This window comes from Eurypyga helias, unplaced genomic scaffold (genome assembly GCF_000690775.1).
Source record: "Eurypyga helias isolate BGI_N326 unplaced genomic scaffold, ASM69077v1 scaffold3306, whole genome shotgun sequence".
NCBI classification, from domain to species: Eukaryota; Metazoa; Chordata; class Aves; order Eurypygiformes; family Eurypygidae; genus Eurypyga; species Eurypyga helias.
The window spans coordinates 10,511-27,792 of record NW_010254465.1 but is presented as its reverse complement, the minus strand read 5'-3'; the positions used below and the strand labels follow the sequence as shown (position 1 = coordinate 27,792).

At 39.6% G+C, this 17,282-nt stretch overlaps 1 protein-coding gene across 1 annotated transcript; it reads right to left on the bottom strand.

Annotated features, from left to right (window-relative positions):
* Nucleotides 1-282: 282 nt before the first annotated feature.
* Nucleotides 283-16,456, bottom strand: LOC104510649 (CWF19-like protein 2; the record flags this gene model as incomplete). The annotated part of the gene is made up of 9 exons (XM_010152969.1): nucleotides 283-372; nucleotides 1,120-1,216; nucleotides 6,153-6,871; nucleotides 8,396-8,511; nucleotides 9,952-10,045; nucleotides 11,523-11,642; nucleotides 13,996-14,103; nucleotides 15,523-15,636; nucleotides 16,346-16,456. Coding segments are annotated over 9 exons (1,569 nt in total), but the record flags the coding sequence as incomplete, so codon positions are not given.
* Nucleotides 16,457-17,282: the final 826 nt, after the last annotated feature.

The following is a 17,282-nucleotide window of genomic DNA, read 5'->3' as shown; positions in this document are numbered from 1 at the left end:
TAGGCCTCCTGGGCAAACACCTATCAGTATTACTTTTAATGGAAGATATGTACCGTTGCTGAGAAAATATTGAGTAAAAAAAAAAATCCTACAGAAGTTGCTAAAGTACAGGGGAGAGAGTTTTGTTTACGACGAACCAGTACAATTTAATTTGAACAGGAACTCACCTGAAGTCACATCTTGTGATTTTCCTAAGTACATTTCACATTGTCTAGAATTCACCTGCTACCTGTATTACATCACTGTGTTAGCACAAAGAAAAGAAGAATATTTTTCCCTTACCTCTCTGCCAGACTTTACCGGAAACTGCCCCTGACCGTCCCTCAATTTTCGTGCATTCTCAAGTTCTGCTTGAAGTTTTGAAGCTAATTCCTTCAAAGAAAAGTGGTAGTATTCCATTAGTTTAACCATTTCAAACTTTTAGAGACCTTTTATCAAAATTATCTATTCATTCCATTGATTCATATTTTGATTTTTTTTTTAAACCTTAATGACACAAAGAACCAAAGAAAATATGTCAATATAGTTTAGTCAATTTTTTCATGGAGATAAATGTTTAAAACTTGTTTAGAACAGAGGTATCTAAGGTACAGAAACATGCATTGTCATAAAAACACCAGGAAAAAATATGCTTAGATGTTATTCAATTATTCTGATTGGCCCATGCAGCTCCTTTCAGTTTTGTATTTCCATATCCTAATCAAGTTATGCTCATACAGGACAGCTATGGACCACAAGCACCTACTTGTGACAAAGCTGTTGAAATAGCAAAAGCTCCAGGCACTACCTTGTAACACAGACTGGGAGATCTGCAGTTTTCACCTGCTTCCTGCTTAATAAAACATATTAAATCCTACGAAAAAGGCAAAGAACAACTGGTTTTGGATATGCTTCCTAGACTACAAAACCCAGGGACCTGAAGCACCTATTCTAGTTTATGAACCACTGCATTTGAAGTGGAAAGTACAGTAAAAGCAGTACCACCTTTAAATCCTACCTGATCAAATTTTGTAGGACTTCATTTGCTTGAATCAATACCTTTTTTTTTTTTTAACAACTAAATCACCATGAGCTTTAAGAAATTTGCAGTAAATCATGACAATTTTTCAAGGACATTACCATGTCTCCCATGAGCTCTGCTTTTATAATCCTCGCTCCCAGTCTGTTCATCTCCTCTTCACTAAGGACCCGAGGCATCTCATCCTTCGATGTATGTCTGTAAAACACCAGCACCACTAAACCCACAGACAAACAATGTAGTATTCACCTGTGTAATTATGTATTACATGCCTACTGTACTGGTACATATGCTCCTATTGTCAAAATAATTGATAACAACATACAAAAATACATCTGCAGCGAGAAGTTGCCAAGGACACTGAAATCAAAAAGCTTCAATAAATTTTTGATAAGTTATGTTTCCTTTTACTTTTGAGATTAATTAAAATGAAAAGCACTATCTGTGAACACCTTCTCAGCATGAAAAAACAGCCAAGAGCCAGTAGCAGGTATAGGCAGATGAAAAGAAGGACAGAAAGAGTAATTTAAACCCAAACTGAAACTGTCCTTTCTGGCTTTGGTCATGCTTTTACTCCTCAGCTCCAATGAAATCACCCATTTCCCAGTTATTCTCCTGTATGCCAAATGGCCTTCAATCTCCTGAAAACTACTTATAAGGCCATACTTACCTGCTCACGGTACAATCTTTGCTTCAAAAGACATTATGGCTGATATGGTAGAGTTTCCATGGAAAATCAATTGGTACCATTTTTAAAATATGAAGTGTCCTTAAAGAAGCTACAGCTAGTAATAAGTAGTATTGTATCTTAATATTGAAAGATCAGTGTATGAGCTCTTATGATAATAAATAAGGTCCCTAAAAATTATGGCAAAGAGGCATGAAACAAGTTTGGCTCTTTTTCCCTAACCCTAGGAAAGACTAAAACCAACTAACTCTAACAGTAAAATATCTAACACAACAGATAAAAGAATACAGTTATGATATTGGTCCCTGCTATTAAAAGAGAGACTGAATTCACCCACTACTCAATATGGTTAAACCCTGGAGGATTTGAAAAAGAGGAGAACTTAGAAGATGGTGTCATCTTTAACTGCTGGATCGCCCCAGCCCTGAGGAAATTACCGGTTACTTTTGTCTGTTTTGAAGATGCCCAAACCCCAAAACTCAGCAGAAACATTTACGTCAACTTGACCAGAAACAGAACCTTCAAAGATTAAGTTCTCAATTCATAACCTGTATTTTTCAAAACAAGGCAGACTATTTCAGTAAAGGGAGCAGAAGATGTTTATTACTTCATACATGCTTCCTTTAAGCGCTGTTAGCACTTGAATCATCGTCTGAACTTTTTGAGACTGGAAACATTGTTTTGCTTTCCTTTTTATCTTGTCTCAAGTGAAACTCTGAAGCAGTCACATTATTAAGTGTGATGTCCAGCAAACGCTAGCTGGATGGACTTTTCCTCTGGAGAGATCCTTTGGACATCCAATCGACACTTTTAATTAACCTGTGTCATAACTGTCCAAAACACTCTGATTTATAGGCTGAAGAAACTCTCCCTGTGTTTTAGAGGGCATAAAACTTAAAAGGTACATTGTCAGCATGAGAGATGAAGAACAGAACCAGCAACGCCTATTAATCCAAGCCTTCACGTCAATGAAGATTTACTTTTTTGTGACTGACTGAGCACCACTGAAAGACTAGTACAAGATTTGAAACTTCAAGAAGAAAAAGAAAGCAGCCACTTCTAAATTATTCCCAACAGATAATTACCCCACTTATCCAACACTATAACATTCCAAGAGGCAGAATTTTCTAAAAACATTGTACAAAAAAAAGACAATTCTTATTGAAGGGAACAGGAAGACAGGTCATATACTTTCTCAAACACACAGAAGCTTAGGAGTCAGCTTAAAAGAACTTGGAAATAAGTCAGTCAATAAGCAGAGGCTATATGGTTCTCCAGACCTTAGTAATCTCCACTTTACCAATAAGTCAGCTCAGTAATTGTACTGGTTAAGAAATAGAATGAAAATATGAAAGACAATGCACCATCAGGTTTAACAGCACCAAAACAGAAAACACATGCAAAAGAAAATATCAGCTAAATAGCTTTTATACTTAGTTCTCTTCTACAAGGAAAAGAATTACCTTTTCTCCTACACTAATTGAATTCTTTGAACTTGAACGAGCAAATCACTGCCATACACAATCTAGTTTCCCAAAACCTGCAGCTCTGTCCAGTTACAATTAGCATCGCATTTACTAAATGTGGCAACCAAAAACTAAAAGTAATTCACCATTATTTAACAATCAAAAAGTCACCAGAAAAATAGAACTGTAAAGTAGTAGATGCTTGTTTTAGGATAAGAACAACGAAGCCATGGTATCACTAAATTCTACTCATTACTTACACACTGTACTAGGTCTGGCTGGGATGGAGCTTGTGTTCCCCGTAGCAGCCCCGTATGGTGTTGTGCTTTGGACTTAACTGGTGACTACAACAGTCTTACTAGCAAACCAGTGTTTTGGCTATTGCTAAACAGTGCTGACACAGCCTCAGCGCTTTCCCTGTTCCTCTCTCTGAACCCCCAGCAAATAGGCTGAGGTGGGCAAGAGGCTGGGAGGGGACACAGCCAGGACAGCTAACCTCGTCACATAATGCCACTCCAAGTAATAAAAACTAGGGATGCAATCTTTCCAAAGTAGCTGCTGCTCAGAAATTGGCTGGGCATCAGTCTGCTCATAGGAGGTGGTGATGCCTGCCTTTGCACCATCTGTTTTTTCACTCTTGCCTTCACTTGTTAAAGTATCTTTATCTGATCCATGAGACTTTCTCCCTTTCGCTCTCCTGACTCCCTCCCCAGGATGGAGCATGAGTGAGCAGATGGGTACACGCCTAGTTGCTGCTGGGATCAACCCCCCAACACAGGCAAAGCAACACCCAGCTCCACACCTTCCCTTCCCCATTCCTCCACCCCCCCAAAAAATAAATAAATAAATCAAATAAAAACAAGGTACAGGGACTTCACATGCTCTATCTCACTCAGTCTCTGCATTTTGGCCAATCAACAAGTCCCTCTGGTTAGCAGTTCACTACAGTTAAACAAAGTATACTGCATGTCATAACTCCCAGTTGCCATCAGCTGTACAACACACCTGTTAGATCTTACTTTCCCCTTCGGGAAGTCATGGAGACAAATTTGAGAATGAAGGTATACTTCCTAAAGGGTTATGTGTCATTTAGATTATTTGCTGCTAATCAGTGAAGTATTTGGGGGTTTGGGGTTTGTTTTTTTTTTCCAAAAGGTGTGTGATAACATGCATAATTCTGTCTTTATATGTGCACAAAAAAGAAGCTTCTTAATAGGGTGGGTTTTTTCCATGCATAGAGTTCTGAGTGGGTATTTTCATTTTTGTGGAATCTATGCCTGAGCTGCAGTGCAGATGCACTCTCCCAGCTCACCCCAACATCCCTCCTTACGTGAACACCTACATTTCCTTACGGAAACCAATGCACCACCCAAGGCAGGCAGAAAACAACCGTGGACTATGCAGACCTCGACCCTGGACACACCAGGACTCAAGAAGTGAGGAAGTCTCACAGGCTCCAGCTCAGACACACCATGAATCATTCTAATCGGAAGTTCACAAGGTGCCTTTAAGTGGCAAACCCCATGCGCTTCTGGGCAGTAACTATTTGAGCAGTATCTAGAAAAACAAAGAGGATCACTAAATTCACATGTCTAATGACAACTCATACATCACAGGTTTAATGCTACTTTTTTTTTCCCAGTAACTAAATCAACTGTAAACATATATTTCTCATTTTCCAGCAAAATAAACAATAAAACAAGACATGACACTTATGAGTGGGACTTCCCACAGTGCATATAAACTATTTGTGCCAGAATTAAGAACTACTCCTGCTACGACGTACACTCAAACCTCAGCTTTCTTAAATAAATAAATTAGATTAAGTGAACATCATGCAAACAATTTATCCTCCTGCTATCAAAGAAAATATAAATTTCATTGGGTCCTACCAAAGTAGAAAGTAAAGCAAGTAAAATGGAAAGTTGGAAAAAAATCGCCAACCTATCCCAACATATAGAATTGTGCAGACCAAGTTGCCTGTTTCTGGTTCGTCATGTGGTACTCTTCCAGTGTACCATTTTTCTTTGCAAATACACAGTAAGGTATCTGCAAGTACTACATGCAAGAACAGCTATCAATAAAATAAATTATTTTTTTCCTTCCCACTCCTATTCATCTTTCCTCTTTTCCACAGCAAATGCACTTTCCTAATCAATACGTTCTACTATTTTTCATATGCTACTGCTTTACAGAAGCCAAACCAATTGCTGCTGTATTAATTATTTCAGGTTTTGGTCAGTGTTTTCTAAAACTTCAAGTTTATCTTTTATAAATTCAACGACAGTTAAGATAATGTTTTGCCTTTTTTTTTTTTTGCCTAGGAGGCCAATCTTACTGCAGTGGGAACTAACATTAGAAAGATGCAGAAAATCAACAGCAATTCTCAAATATGCTGAGACAGGACAAGTAGGAAGTGTTCATTCCCTCTACAGTGGTGTGTTTTAGCTGCTCCTAGCTGGGAGGCTGGCCCCCTCCTAAAGAGATATTATATGATCAGATATATTAGAGTCATAGAATCATGGAACAGTTTGGGTTGGAAGGGACGTTAAAGACCATCTAGCTCCAACCCCCCCTGCCATGGGCAGAGACACCTTCCACTAGACCAGGTTGCTCAAAGCCTCATCCAGCCTGGCCTTGAACACTTCCAGGGATGGGGCATCCACAGCTTCTCTGGGCAACCTGTTCCAGTGCTTCACCACCCTCTCCGGGAAGAATTTCTTCCTGATATCTAATCTAAACCTCCCCACTTTCAATTTAAACCCATTACCCCTTGTCCTGTCACTACAGGCCCTTGTAAAAAGTCCCCCCCAGCTTCCTTGTAGCCCCTTCAGGTACTGCAAGGTGCTATAAGGTCTCCCTGGAGCCTCCTCTTCTCCAGGCTTTAATAACACTAATACTGTCACAGAGAAGACAGAGTCCCCGGCATACTTTGCCATGAAAGATACAGCAAACAAAAGTAAAAATGTTTGTAAAATACCTAGAACATAATGTTTTACTGTCAGATGACATCTGTGTCTTCTCAGGGATATTGCTTGAGTACTCCTGCCGTGACTTCTCTTTTTCATCTCTTGGAGTTCTTTCACAACTAATGTCACCAATCTGTTCCCTAGTACCTGACAATTTTTGATCAGACATTAATTTCTCCTTGGTATCTTTTATGTGAGTTTCAGTCCACAGGGGAGCATCCTCACTAGGTTTTTGGAAATGACTGCTCAAAGAGCTATGAGCCGGCAGTTTGGAAGAGGACTGCTGTGACTTGTAGTCTCTAGGTGCACTGTAAGATGATGAATCATCTTCAGAGGGTTTCAGAAATTTGTGTTTCATGTTGCTTAGAAATGAACTCTTTTCCTGACTTAGTTTTTCATCGGGATGTTTTTCAGCTTTGGAGCTATAGCCTCTCAATTCAGAGTCTGTGCTACTGTGTCCACATTCTTGGTCTTTTCTTGACATCTGTCTTCTGTAACCTTTGTCTTCTTGTGGCCATCCCCCGCCATACTTCTCCCTAGCATATCCCCCAAACATGTTCCTGTTTCTACCATCTTCTTCTTGTGTCTCCTTTTTCATACGACATTCCTTCTTCTCTTTCTCACTTTCCGCATAGTCAGTTTTCTTCCATCTTCCACTTCTATAATAATTTTCCTTTCTGGATGCAACTTTTTCAGCTTCTTCTAATCGTGACTGAAATACTTCCATTGACTATAAGAAAGAATAAAAAAAGTCATGCTGCTTTTAAGATCATGGTGTATTGTGAAGCTCCCTATGAAGTACTGCAAGAAAGGCACCATTCTGTGAAAGTGCAAAGGGCAAGGCACGAGCCATGGAGCCGAAAGTAAGACCAGGAAGAAAAAGGGAACTCAGTCTCGTGTCTAAGATGCTCTGTTGGGAAGGCCTTCTGATCCCTTCGCTTGGACTATTTCTAACTTTCATCCCATAGCTCTAAAGTGAAGTGCTAAAGCAGTGCTGGGAACCACGGCCAGAGCCTCAGAACTGTCTACTCCTGGCAACCTGGAGATCAGAGGTGTGAGCCAGGGAGAAAGGCTTCCTCTTTCCTGCTCACACACCTTGCATTTATGCTAACCAGATGCTTATCTTCTACAGAACCAATTCCCACTACATCACTTTACAACCTAGTTAAATTCTTAAAAACACAGGAGAGAGGGTTCAAAATCTTTAGTTTGAAACAGGCTTTGAACCCCTGTCTCTGCCTTCCTGGACAAATACTCCATCCTTCAGGCAATTATGCAAAATGAGGACTGTTCCTCTTCCCTCTTCCGAGCTGAATTAAAAGCTACCAGTTACTTCCCCCCCCGCCCTCAAAACAAACATACTGAAGCACATCAGGCAGGGATCTCCTTCAATCACTATCCAGTACTTCAGCAGCCAGAGAGGTTCATGCTGTTTGAACTCCAGTTTCTTGAGAAAGACTCGTAAATATAATATTCTTTACAATCACTGGCACTGAATAATTTCAACCAGCACTGACTGTGTAGGTTTCCTCACTCAGGACTGACTACCATTCAGTTCAAGGACAATAGTATGAAGTCATACTGCCTTACCCATAATTTCTACAACCAACCCAACCTAATCAAAACCCCACGATTTAACACCCCACAACCTGGACCAATGCTTTTAAAAACAGTAATATAATGGGGGGGAGGGAGGGGCAGGTGTTGGGAACAACACACGACACAGGATTTAGAGAGTTAATACTGTTATGGCAGGTTGTTTTATTAAAAATAAATTTTGAAGACTTAAACCCTTCAGAAGGAAGCAGCTTTCTCAATATATCTGGACTGAGCAGATCACAAGTGGCCAGAATATTCAAATCTGGAATTTGACACAGCTCTCCAAATTATCTGGGCATTATTACCCACAATGCACATTATTATCCACTGCATGCAGAAAAACAAAATATATTTTCCAGTATACATCACAGTTTTGGAAGCACTCAGGTACTTTGTAACTGGGATCATCTGAACCTCCTGATGTAGAAGATAATATATTTTAAATCTGCTACAGGATCCCATGTATTAAAATATATTTAACAAAAAAGGATAAAAAAGGCTGGATAGCTTTAAACACTTCATCACTTGAGAGAAGCTTCAGAGGTTGATTCTTCCTGCTTCTTTCCTTATGTCTTACACTACATATTAAGCATTTGTGCCTTTATGTGAAAGTGACCTTTTCCAAGCATTTATTAGTATGAAAAAAGATCCTTACCCCATATCTTTCAGCTACAATTTCCTCAAAATTTCGTTTCTCTCTCTCAGCCTGTTCCTTCATCCTCTGGTATGATTTTCGTAACCAACTTAATCCAGCATCTTCTACCACTGTAACTAAAGTAGAAAACAATGAGAAGTTGTAGTTTTATATCTCAGTAGGCATTCCTATTTAACCTTACTCTGCATGTGACATTAAACCTTCACCTAAGCTTAATCATAGAATCATCATAGAATGGTTTAGGTTGGAAGACCATCTAGCCCCACCCCCCCTGCCATGAACAGGGACACTTTCCACTAGACCAGGTTGCTCAAAGCCTCATCCAGCCTGGCCTTGAACACTTCCAGGGATGGCGCATCCACAGCTTCTCTGGGCAACCTGTTCCAGTGCCTCAACACCCTTTTCGTGCAGAATTTCTTCTTGATGTCCAATCTAAACCTCCCCGCTTTCAATTTAAACCCATTACCCCTTGTCCTGTCACTACAGGCCCTTGTAAAAGATGTAAAATGTAAAAATTGAATGTGTGCAAAAGAAAAACAGAAATAATCAATAATACAACTCCATGGTTTTACAAATTAATGCTGGATATACCTCAGTAATACCACTGATTTAGTTTAAGCTTCTCCATTTTATCACAGAACACAAAAAGCATCTTCCAAGATAGGAGTGGCATATGAGAAGTTGCGGGGTTTTGTATGAAGTTAAGGAACCTCCTTAACTTGTCTCCACTTTCTGTGTCCATTCTTTGGCACACCCCTTATATACAAACAAGTGCATTCCCCTTCTCAGAAAATAAATGAGCAACCTATTGCTTTCCATCTGAGATGCTAGAAGAGGTCTTAACATTCAGGAAACATACTCACTGATGCCTGTCAGCTCTTAGAGATCACTGACCTCTGTTACTCCTAAAAGTAGGCATCAGGCTAATGGTTTGCAGGACAAACTGTCCACAGGGAAAGGCTCCCAAAGAGAAAAGCCAGAGACCCTACCCTTCCCTTCCCTGCTGACAGAATACAAGGACCCTTCTTATCACATAATAAATGTTTCATGACATTATGAAAAATGTTTTCTAACTGCTCTTGCTGGAAATAGGCAGGATAACCCTGGGGTAAGGAAAGAAGTGAAAAGGTTACAGAAATAATATTTTTTGCAAACTGCATCTCTGATGTACTTCATTTTAATGTGACTCAGACTTCTGTAGTTGAATATTTTAAAACTATAATTTGTGTAATGGAATGAAAGGAACCAAATGAGATGACAACAATTTATCTTGTCTTGGTTAAATCGTGTTTTCCGTTAATTAGTTCAAAATGGAGAATTTCTGTAAAGATACTGAATGGTTTAACCTTCAAAATTAAAAACCAGTGAAGAGAAATTCTGCAAAACAACATACTATGATATTAACCCAATATTCACCACTGGATTTTCATCCAAACTTTGCTCTATTACATGTTATTCGTAATCCCTTTACATCAACATTAGTAGTAACTTGTTAGCAACAGAGGCCAGAGACTTAAAACAGAAATTCAAGATTATTACTAAAAGTTCCTGTTTACCTTTCTTAACTGTAGCTGCCTCATCCTTCTCGGATGGTAAACCTGTGCCACCGTCTTTCCAATAGGGATTGAGTTCTCTCTCAGACAGCATGGCCTAAAAAAGAAATAATTTTCATGTGTGCATAGCATATGGTTTGTATTTTCTAGAATACTTGATAAATTCTGAGAGACTTATGTGGAACTCGAACAGCTCACTCATAACTTCTGCTGTCTGAAGACAGGTAGAAATAAACATAACTCTGTCCTGAGTCAAAGCTCTCAAACGTGTGCTTAGGTGGCACCCTTCTACACAGAAGCACAGAAGAAGTGCCAGAAGCACTGCTGTTTCGGAGGCTCTTAGTTCTACCTCAAGTTACTACTTTTCACCCTCAAACTAGATCACTTACTGTGATTCCTTCAGCTGACTTCTCCGGAAGCAGGCAAGGAAGCCAACTGAGAAAAGAGGTGATTAGGCACTCAAAAAATCTGTATTTGTCTAATTATATTGTTAATGCATCACCACCACTGGCATGCTGTAGGCATCTGTTGTACAGATCGTTCTGGGTACCAAAGAAAGGACATTCTGGTGTAGAAAGCACAAAAGTATAAACCCTCATGGAGAGTAACTGGTTGGGTGGGAGAGTCTATACAAATCATATTCCTATAGGATCATGAATACATATAAATTGTCATTAATCATACAACACACTGACACTCCAGCGATTGAATTTTACATTAAATAACCTTTAAATTTAAATGCATCAAATTTAATTTCACATTAAATAACCTTTCAACGGTTCGGAAAAAATGTGCAGCAAAAAACTATGTGGGGAAAAAACCCAAAGAGACTAATCCCTTCTCAAAAGTCAGTAACCAAAGGACCACATATTACACAAGAACAGCACTGCAGGGCAATCTGGTTCCCAGTCACAACACAGCTAACTAGAAAACCTAACGGCAACAAATGGCCTCATGTGAGAGGCGAGGACAAGTAAATTAGTGATCAGCTGCTATGTTTTCTGATCAGACTACACTGCACTTAAGGAGCTGAATGAACAAATGAAGCAGCCAGTATGCGAACAGAACTAATTTAATGACAGCAAACCCTGTCCCAGCTGAACCCTGACCCACCCACGTGTTCATGCACAACTGCAGCACGAAAGGCAAGGCGACTGCTCTGAATTCCTTCTTCATGTGAAACAAGCCTCAGCACCCTAGGCTTTCACACAGGAACGTAGGTAAGCTCTTATCAAACAAACAGTGGTTTTCACACATACCATGGGGAAGAAGGCCAGACCAACATCTGAGAAGGGTTTCTACTGTTACAGAACTTAGTACTGACAAAATTGGCTTTCTCCTTCCCTAGCAGATAGCTTAAAGGCTTTTGCCTACAAGATAAGCCTGCTGTATGTACCCTTGCCATTCCAAGCAGAACAAATAACTTGTCAATTTGATTAAAATCAGTATCACACAGTACATCAGGCATTAGTCTAAAAACTATACAGACATATATTTGAACTAATTCATTGGTTCATTCATCACACAAAATTTAGCAAGATGCATAAAAAAGTTTATATATTAATTCCTCCTACCTGCTCCAGTTCCTGAGCTTTCTGTCGTTCCAATATTTTTTCTTTGTGTCTTTCACCTCTGACAGCTGCTACTGATGTGGTTTTCAACGACATGAAGTCTAAATCCATCCATTCTTCCCTCTTTAAAATAAACAAAAAGAATCACTGTTCATACTTAACAAAAAGATGGCTTAGGTACAAATAAAGCCACTGCAACTACTGATGTTACTTATAATAAGATAGTATAGCCTTAATGAACAGATGTAGAACACTTCAATGAAAAGCAAGTATGATTTTAAGAACCCTACCTTTCAATTTTTTCATATTCGCTTACACAAATTTTATATATGGCTTTCTGTAATTTGAAATACATCTTCACAATGCATTTAAGACACCAGTAAGCATGCAAACCATACAGACTGCTGACTATTTGCTTAAATGAACACAGATCATAGAATGGTTTGGGTTGGAAGGGACTTTAAACATCATCTAGTTCCAACCCCCTGCCATGGGCAGGGACACCTTCCACTACACCAGGTTGCTCAGTCTCATCCAGCCTGGCCTTGAACACTTCCAGGGATGGGGCATCCACAGCTTCTCTGGGCAACCTGTTCCAGTGCCTCACCACCCTCTCCTTGAAGAACTTCTTCCTGATATCTAATCTAAACCTCCCCACTTTCAATTTAAACCCGTTACCCCTTGTCCTGTCACTACAGGCCCTTGTAAAAAGTCCTCTCCCAGCTTCCTTGTAGCCCCTTCAGGTACTGGAAGGTGCTATAAGGTCTCCCCGGAGCCTTCTCTTCTCCAGGCTGAACAAGCGCAACTCTCTCAGCCTGTCCCCATAGCAGAGGGGCTCCAGCCCTCTGAGCATCTTCGTGGTCTCCTCTGGACTCGCTCCCACCAGTCTATATCCTTCTGATGTTGAGGGCTCCGCAGCTAGACGAAGCACTCCAGGTGGGGTCTCACCAGAGCGGAGCAGAGGGGCAGAATCCCCTCCCTCGACCTGCTGGCCACACCTCTCCGGATACAGCCCAGGATACGGTTGGCTTTCTGGGCTGCCAGCGCCCACTGCCGGCTCATGTTCAGCTTTTCATCCACCAGTACCCCCAAGTACTTCTCCTCAGGGCTACACTCAGATCAATTCCTTTTCACCTTGCTAATTCCAACTTCATGACCAAATCTGCAATCACTAACTGAGCATAGTTCATACCTTGGATACCTTGGCACTAACTGCACCCTCAAATTAAACACACACCCAAATTCTGTGAAATGTACCCACAATAACAGGTAGAAAATCACATTTACAGAACCTAAGTCAGACTAGGGAACTTTTTAAAATGAGGACTACTCTTTAAAGAAAAACAGCATGCAAAAAGCCTAGATATACCTACTACCTTTATACACAAAACCTAAAGCCTCAAAAGAAAGCAGTAATATACACAGTTTCTGCAATTTTGAGGGGGAGCATTGGTTTTTTGTTTGACTTTTTTTTGGTTTTGGGTTTCTGTGGGGTTTGTGGTCTTTTTTTTTACGTAAGCACTTTGGACTAGTCCAAGACTGATCCCATGGAGAACGTTAGGCGCACTTTGAGAACATAACTTCTAATTTAGGAAACGGATTTACGTGCTCCAAGACTTCTTCATAATGTGAGTCAAAACACAAGTGGGGATCACCAAGAATTTCCTTTCAAAAGCATTCTCTTCATCAAAACCAGACAAGCCCCAGGCACACATTATACAATAAATGTTTGGAAAAAACTCTTTTTGCAGTATAAGTTATCATAACACACACAAGGATTTATATTTCATTACTTTATACTTTCCCAAGAAGACAGATATGATTCTGAGATCCTTTTTATTTCTCTTAACAAAATGCACAATGACAAACAGGAACTTTTTTCAAGAGTGGAATCAAACACTACATTAAAATTATCCTTTCACACAACTGAGGATGATATGTAACTACATTTATGGTACTAAAATCACAGCAGTTCATTTCCAAATGTCTCCATTCTCCAGAATAAGCTGTTTATCAGGAACAGAATTCACCTAAGAAAATCAAAAGAAACAGCTATTCCATAAATACTGTGGCTGAAAGTTCTACACCTCTCTTCTTTATATTTGTTTAAACACCACAGAAGCAAAAATTGATTCAGCTGTAGAACTGCCACCAAAATTATGCAGAAAATAGGTCCAGTCAAGATCTTCAAGCTGGCCTCTTCAATAAAATCAAGCAAAGTGGCTAGAGCCCCAAAACACCATGAAAGGAATTTGTGCTAGGCAACTAAGATTAGTGTCTTGTTATATACTAAGCAACTATTAAGTAGAGAAGTCTTCCTATGAGTGAACTGTAACGTTTACCTGGCTAAACAAAGGCATTTGTCTGTAAAACAGGTTTTGTTCAACACACTGCAAAAAAGCTGTCAAGAAACCTAAGCACGTTTCACATTTGGTCATGCTGAATTTATTTCTGGAGTAGTTATGAGACTGCTCACCTGCAGGGAGGCTTCTTTCACAGCATCTGATTGCTTGTTGACCTTCCAAGCCTCTTCCGTGTTATCTGACTGTGACACATTTGACTCAACCCACTCAACTGAAGAATCCTAAAAATAGAATTTAACGTAAAGAATAATAATAAAACCCCAACATACTATTTATTATACATTGATAAAATTCAACACTTACCACGTATATTGATAATCAAAATTGATGCTGACTGCTAAGCATTACTAACACAATACTGTTTATCATTTAAAAATACTGGAAATAAAAATAGAATATTGATTGTTCCTTCATGACCAAAACATTCCACCACACTTCATGAGCACATCACAGCACGTAACATTAGTCCATAGTGGCAGTTTATCAGCATAACACTGCTAAAGTCAAAACTGTCAGAATAAAACCAAAACCAATTGTTTTTACACCATTACCAAAAAAAGATTTTAAATAAATCTAAAGTCATTAAGAAGTACGATTCACATTGAAGAAGTAAAATCAGTAATGGTACAATACAATGTACTGTACATGCAATCTCCTCCTATTTTCATACCCAATTCCCGACACCTGCAAACAGTGTACTGAGATTTTACACTTGAAGCATGTAGGACTCCACTGAACAGAGAATTTCTGCTATTTATGTAAACCTGTCATGGGAATAATAGACTTTGGACTGAAGGTATCAGCCAGAACCATGATGTATCCCGGGACTCACTGATGTGATGTGAGGGGTTTTGATGACTCCCATGGGAAGTGTGGGACACAGGTGGCTTACGCTACTTCCCACACTGAAAATCATAGTTCGCTTCTGATATCAGTCTCTGGAAAATAAATAACATCATACTGTATGTTCACTCAATAAAGGAGATTCTCTGAGAAGAAGAAAAAAAACCAAATCATAGTGGTACCTGACTGGCACCAAAACTCTTGGAGGATGTTTAACACAACGTGCCCAGAAAGCAGCACACAGGTTTCTAATGCAGTCTCTGCTGGTTCGCCAGGGTGCCCCTTCATGTGAATGCATCTGTCTACAGCATCAAATGCACAAGTTTGAGCCTTCCTTCAGATTCACGTACAACTCCCATGGTGTTGGGACTTCCCATGGTTGAACACCCATGGAAAAAGGCAGGAGTAACTCATGCTTAAAACCCAAGACAAGTATCTGTAATTTCAGACACATCGTTCTATCATACACCACTGACTATTTGGGAACCTATGGAATTTTTACCACTCTATCCTAGAATGAGGCGGGGTTTTTTTAATTTCTCTCTGCTGAAAAACAATAAATTCCTTAATTCCTAATGAGCGAATTCAGTATGATAAAATTCACAAGCACTCACATAACAGCATCTTTTAAATTGATTCAATACTTGGTATATTAAAAAGACAAAACTCTGTCCATTTCTCCCAACAGAAAATGGTAAGAGTGAGTCTGAACTTGACTAACCATGTGTACATACAGAGATTAAAATGGTGCAGGTTTTAAAAACGTCATTTGAAGCATTTTAATGTTTCTTACTTACCGAAGAACTATCTACTAAGTCCTCCTTCTTTTTAGACTTATGTTTATTTTTCTTCTTTTCTTTCTTAGCTTTTTTTGAATGCTTATCCTTTTTCTTTTTCTGCACAGAATGTTCCTACAAGTAGATGTTTGTAAATTAGATCCAGCAAACCCAATCACCTACATACAAAGAAAAACAATCACAAACCACACTGAAAAAGCTAACACACACAGCTGGACTTAGCTACATTGTACTTGTACCACTAGCCTCTCCCTCTTCTACTGGGGTGGGAGTGAGGGCACGCCTGACATCCGTAGTCACCTTTTGCCCCCGCTTCCAATAGTTTTTTCACTGGAATTAAGTCACTGTAACCATACACAGAAAATCATCTACACAATGTTTATTTCCGTCAAATCTATTTCCTTGGGAATCACTGCATTATCAACACACATCTGTCCTTCGTTGAAATATCTGCACGGATTTCTACACTAATATTGAAAGATGAGATATTCAGAGGTTCCTTTAACATTTCTCCTGTGAATGATGACAAATGGGACTGCTACAAAGCCTTGGATCCCCCAGATTTCTTCCCGTGGAACTATTCTTGTCTGGCAGTGCTTGCTCTTCTGCATTTGGTAGAGATTAAAGCTGGAATTGAACAAGAGACATTTTTCCTCTTTGAGAGTAAAAAATTATTTCCCCTTTAAAAAAGCTAATATTGAAGCATAAAGAACTGAGAAACTGGGAGGTTTTTAAAGGTCATCTTAAAGCCCCCAAACCCTTCTGTTCACATGAACACGCTGCAAAGCTAACGCCACCATTCAACGATTCACAGTTCCGTCACCTTTCCCACCTGTTCCACCCGTTCGTTTATATCATCAAGCAGCCACGTATCCTCACACTGGGGATACTCTAGCAGCTTGTGCCTCCCCCTCTTTTCATCACCAACTTTGGCCTAAGGCCAACAAAGAAGAAAAATAACCCGGCAGAGTTCAGTAGCATTTGCTGACAGCCACACGTTCGTAAGCCACCCTGACACAACCCTACACAATGCTGACACCTGTGCTTGACAACTCTGCCTTTCAGAGGACTGCAGTAAATAAAAATACTTTCTGATTACATGTTAAAGGGGATATCTGGCTAAAACATATTATGCACCCTCCTTCCTCAAGCTACAGCTCTGCAGCTTCTCTAGCACTGATTTCAACCTATCACACTAAACAAGAGTGACACGAAGACATTCAACTTCCATTCTTCATTTTGAGAAGTCTTCTGACAACCTTCACGAACTGCATATCATAAGATACAGTGGACTTCTGATCTCCTGTTTCAAACAATTCTCTGGGCTATTACTGCACTGCAAAGCACAGCTCACTACCCGTTAATCTCAGAAGTTCACAAGCCTATCTTTGTGCCCATTCAACTTGGAAAATACCTCAGCCGGGTACAAAACTTGGAACTGCAGAAGTCCACGCTCTCAAGGAGTATACAGGTATACACGGATTAGCATTTGGGGCTGCAGAATTTTCTTCCCTTTCTGGTTAGGGAGATAAAACTAGAAATATGTTTACTACCACTTCTGAAGAAATAATCATCATTGCAGACAGTTTCAATTCCTGAAAAGGATTTTTGTAAACCACATGATTAAAAAACCAAACTTTTCAGCCTCTGAAGTTCCCTCTGAAGTTATCTATTACTTTCAGAAGAAACATGACTTTCACAAATTCACTTAAATATAACTTGCCATTGGAAAACTCTTTATCGCAAAGTGCAGTATATCA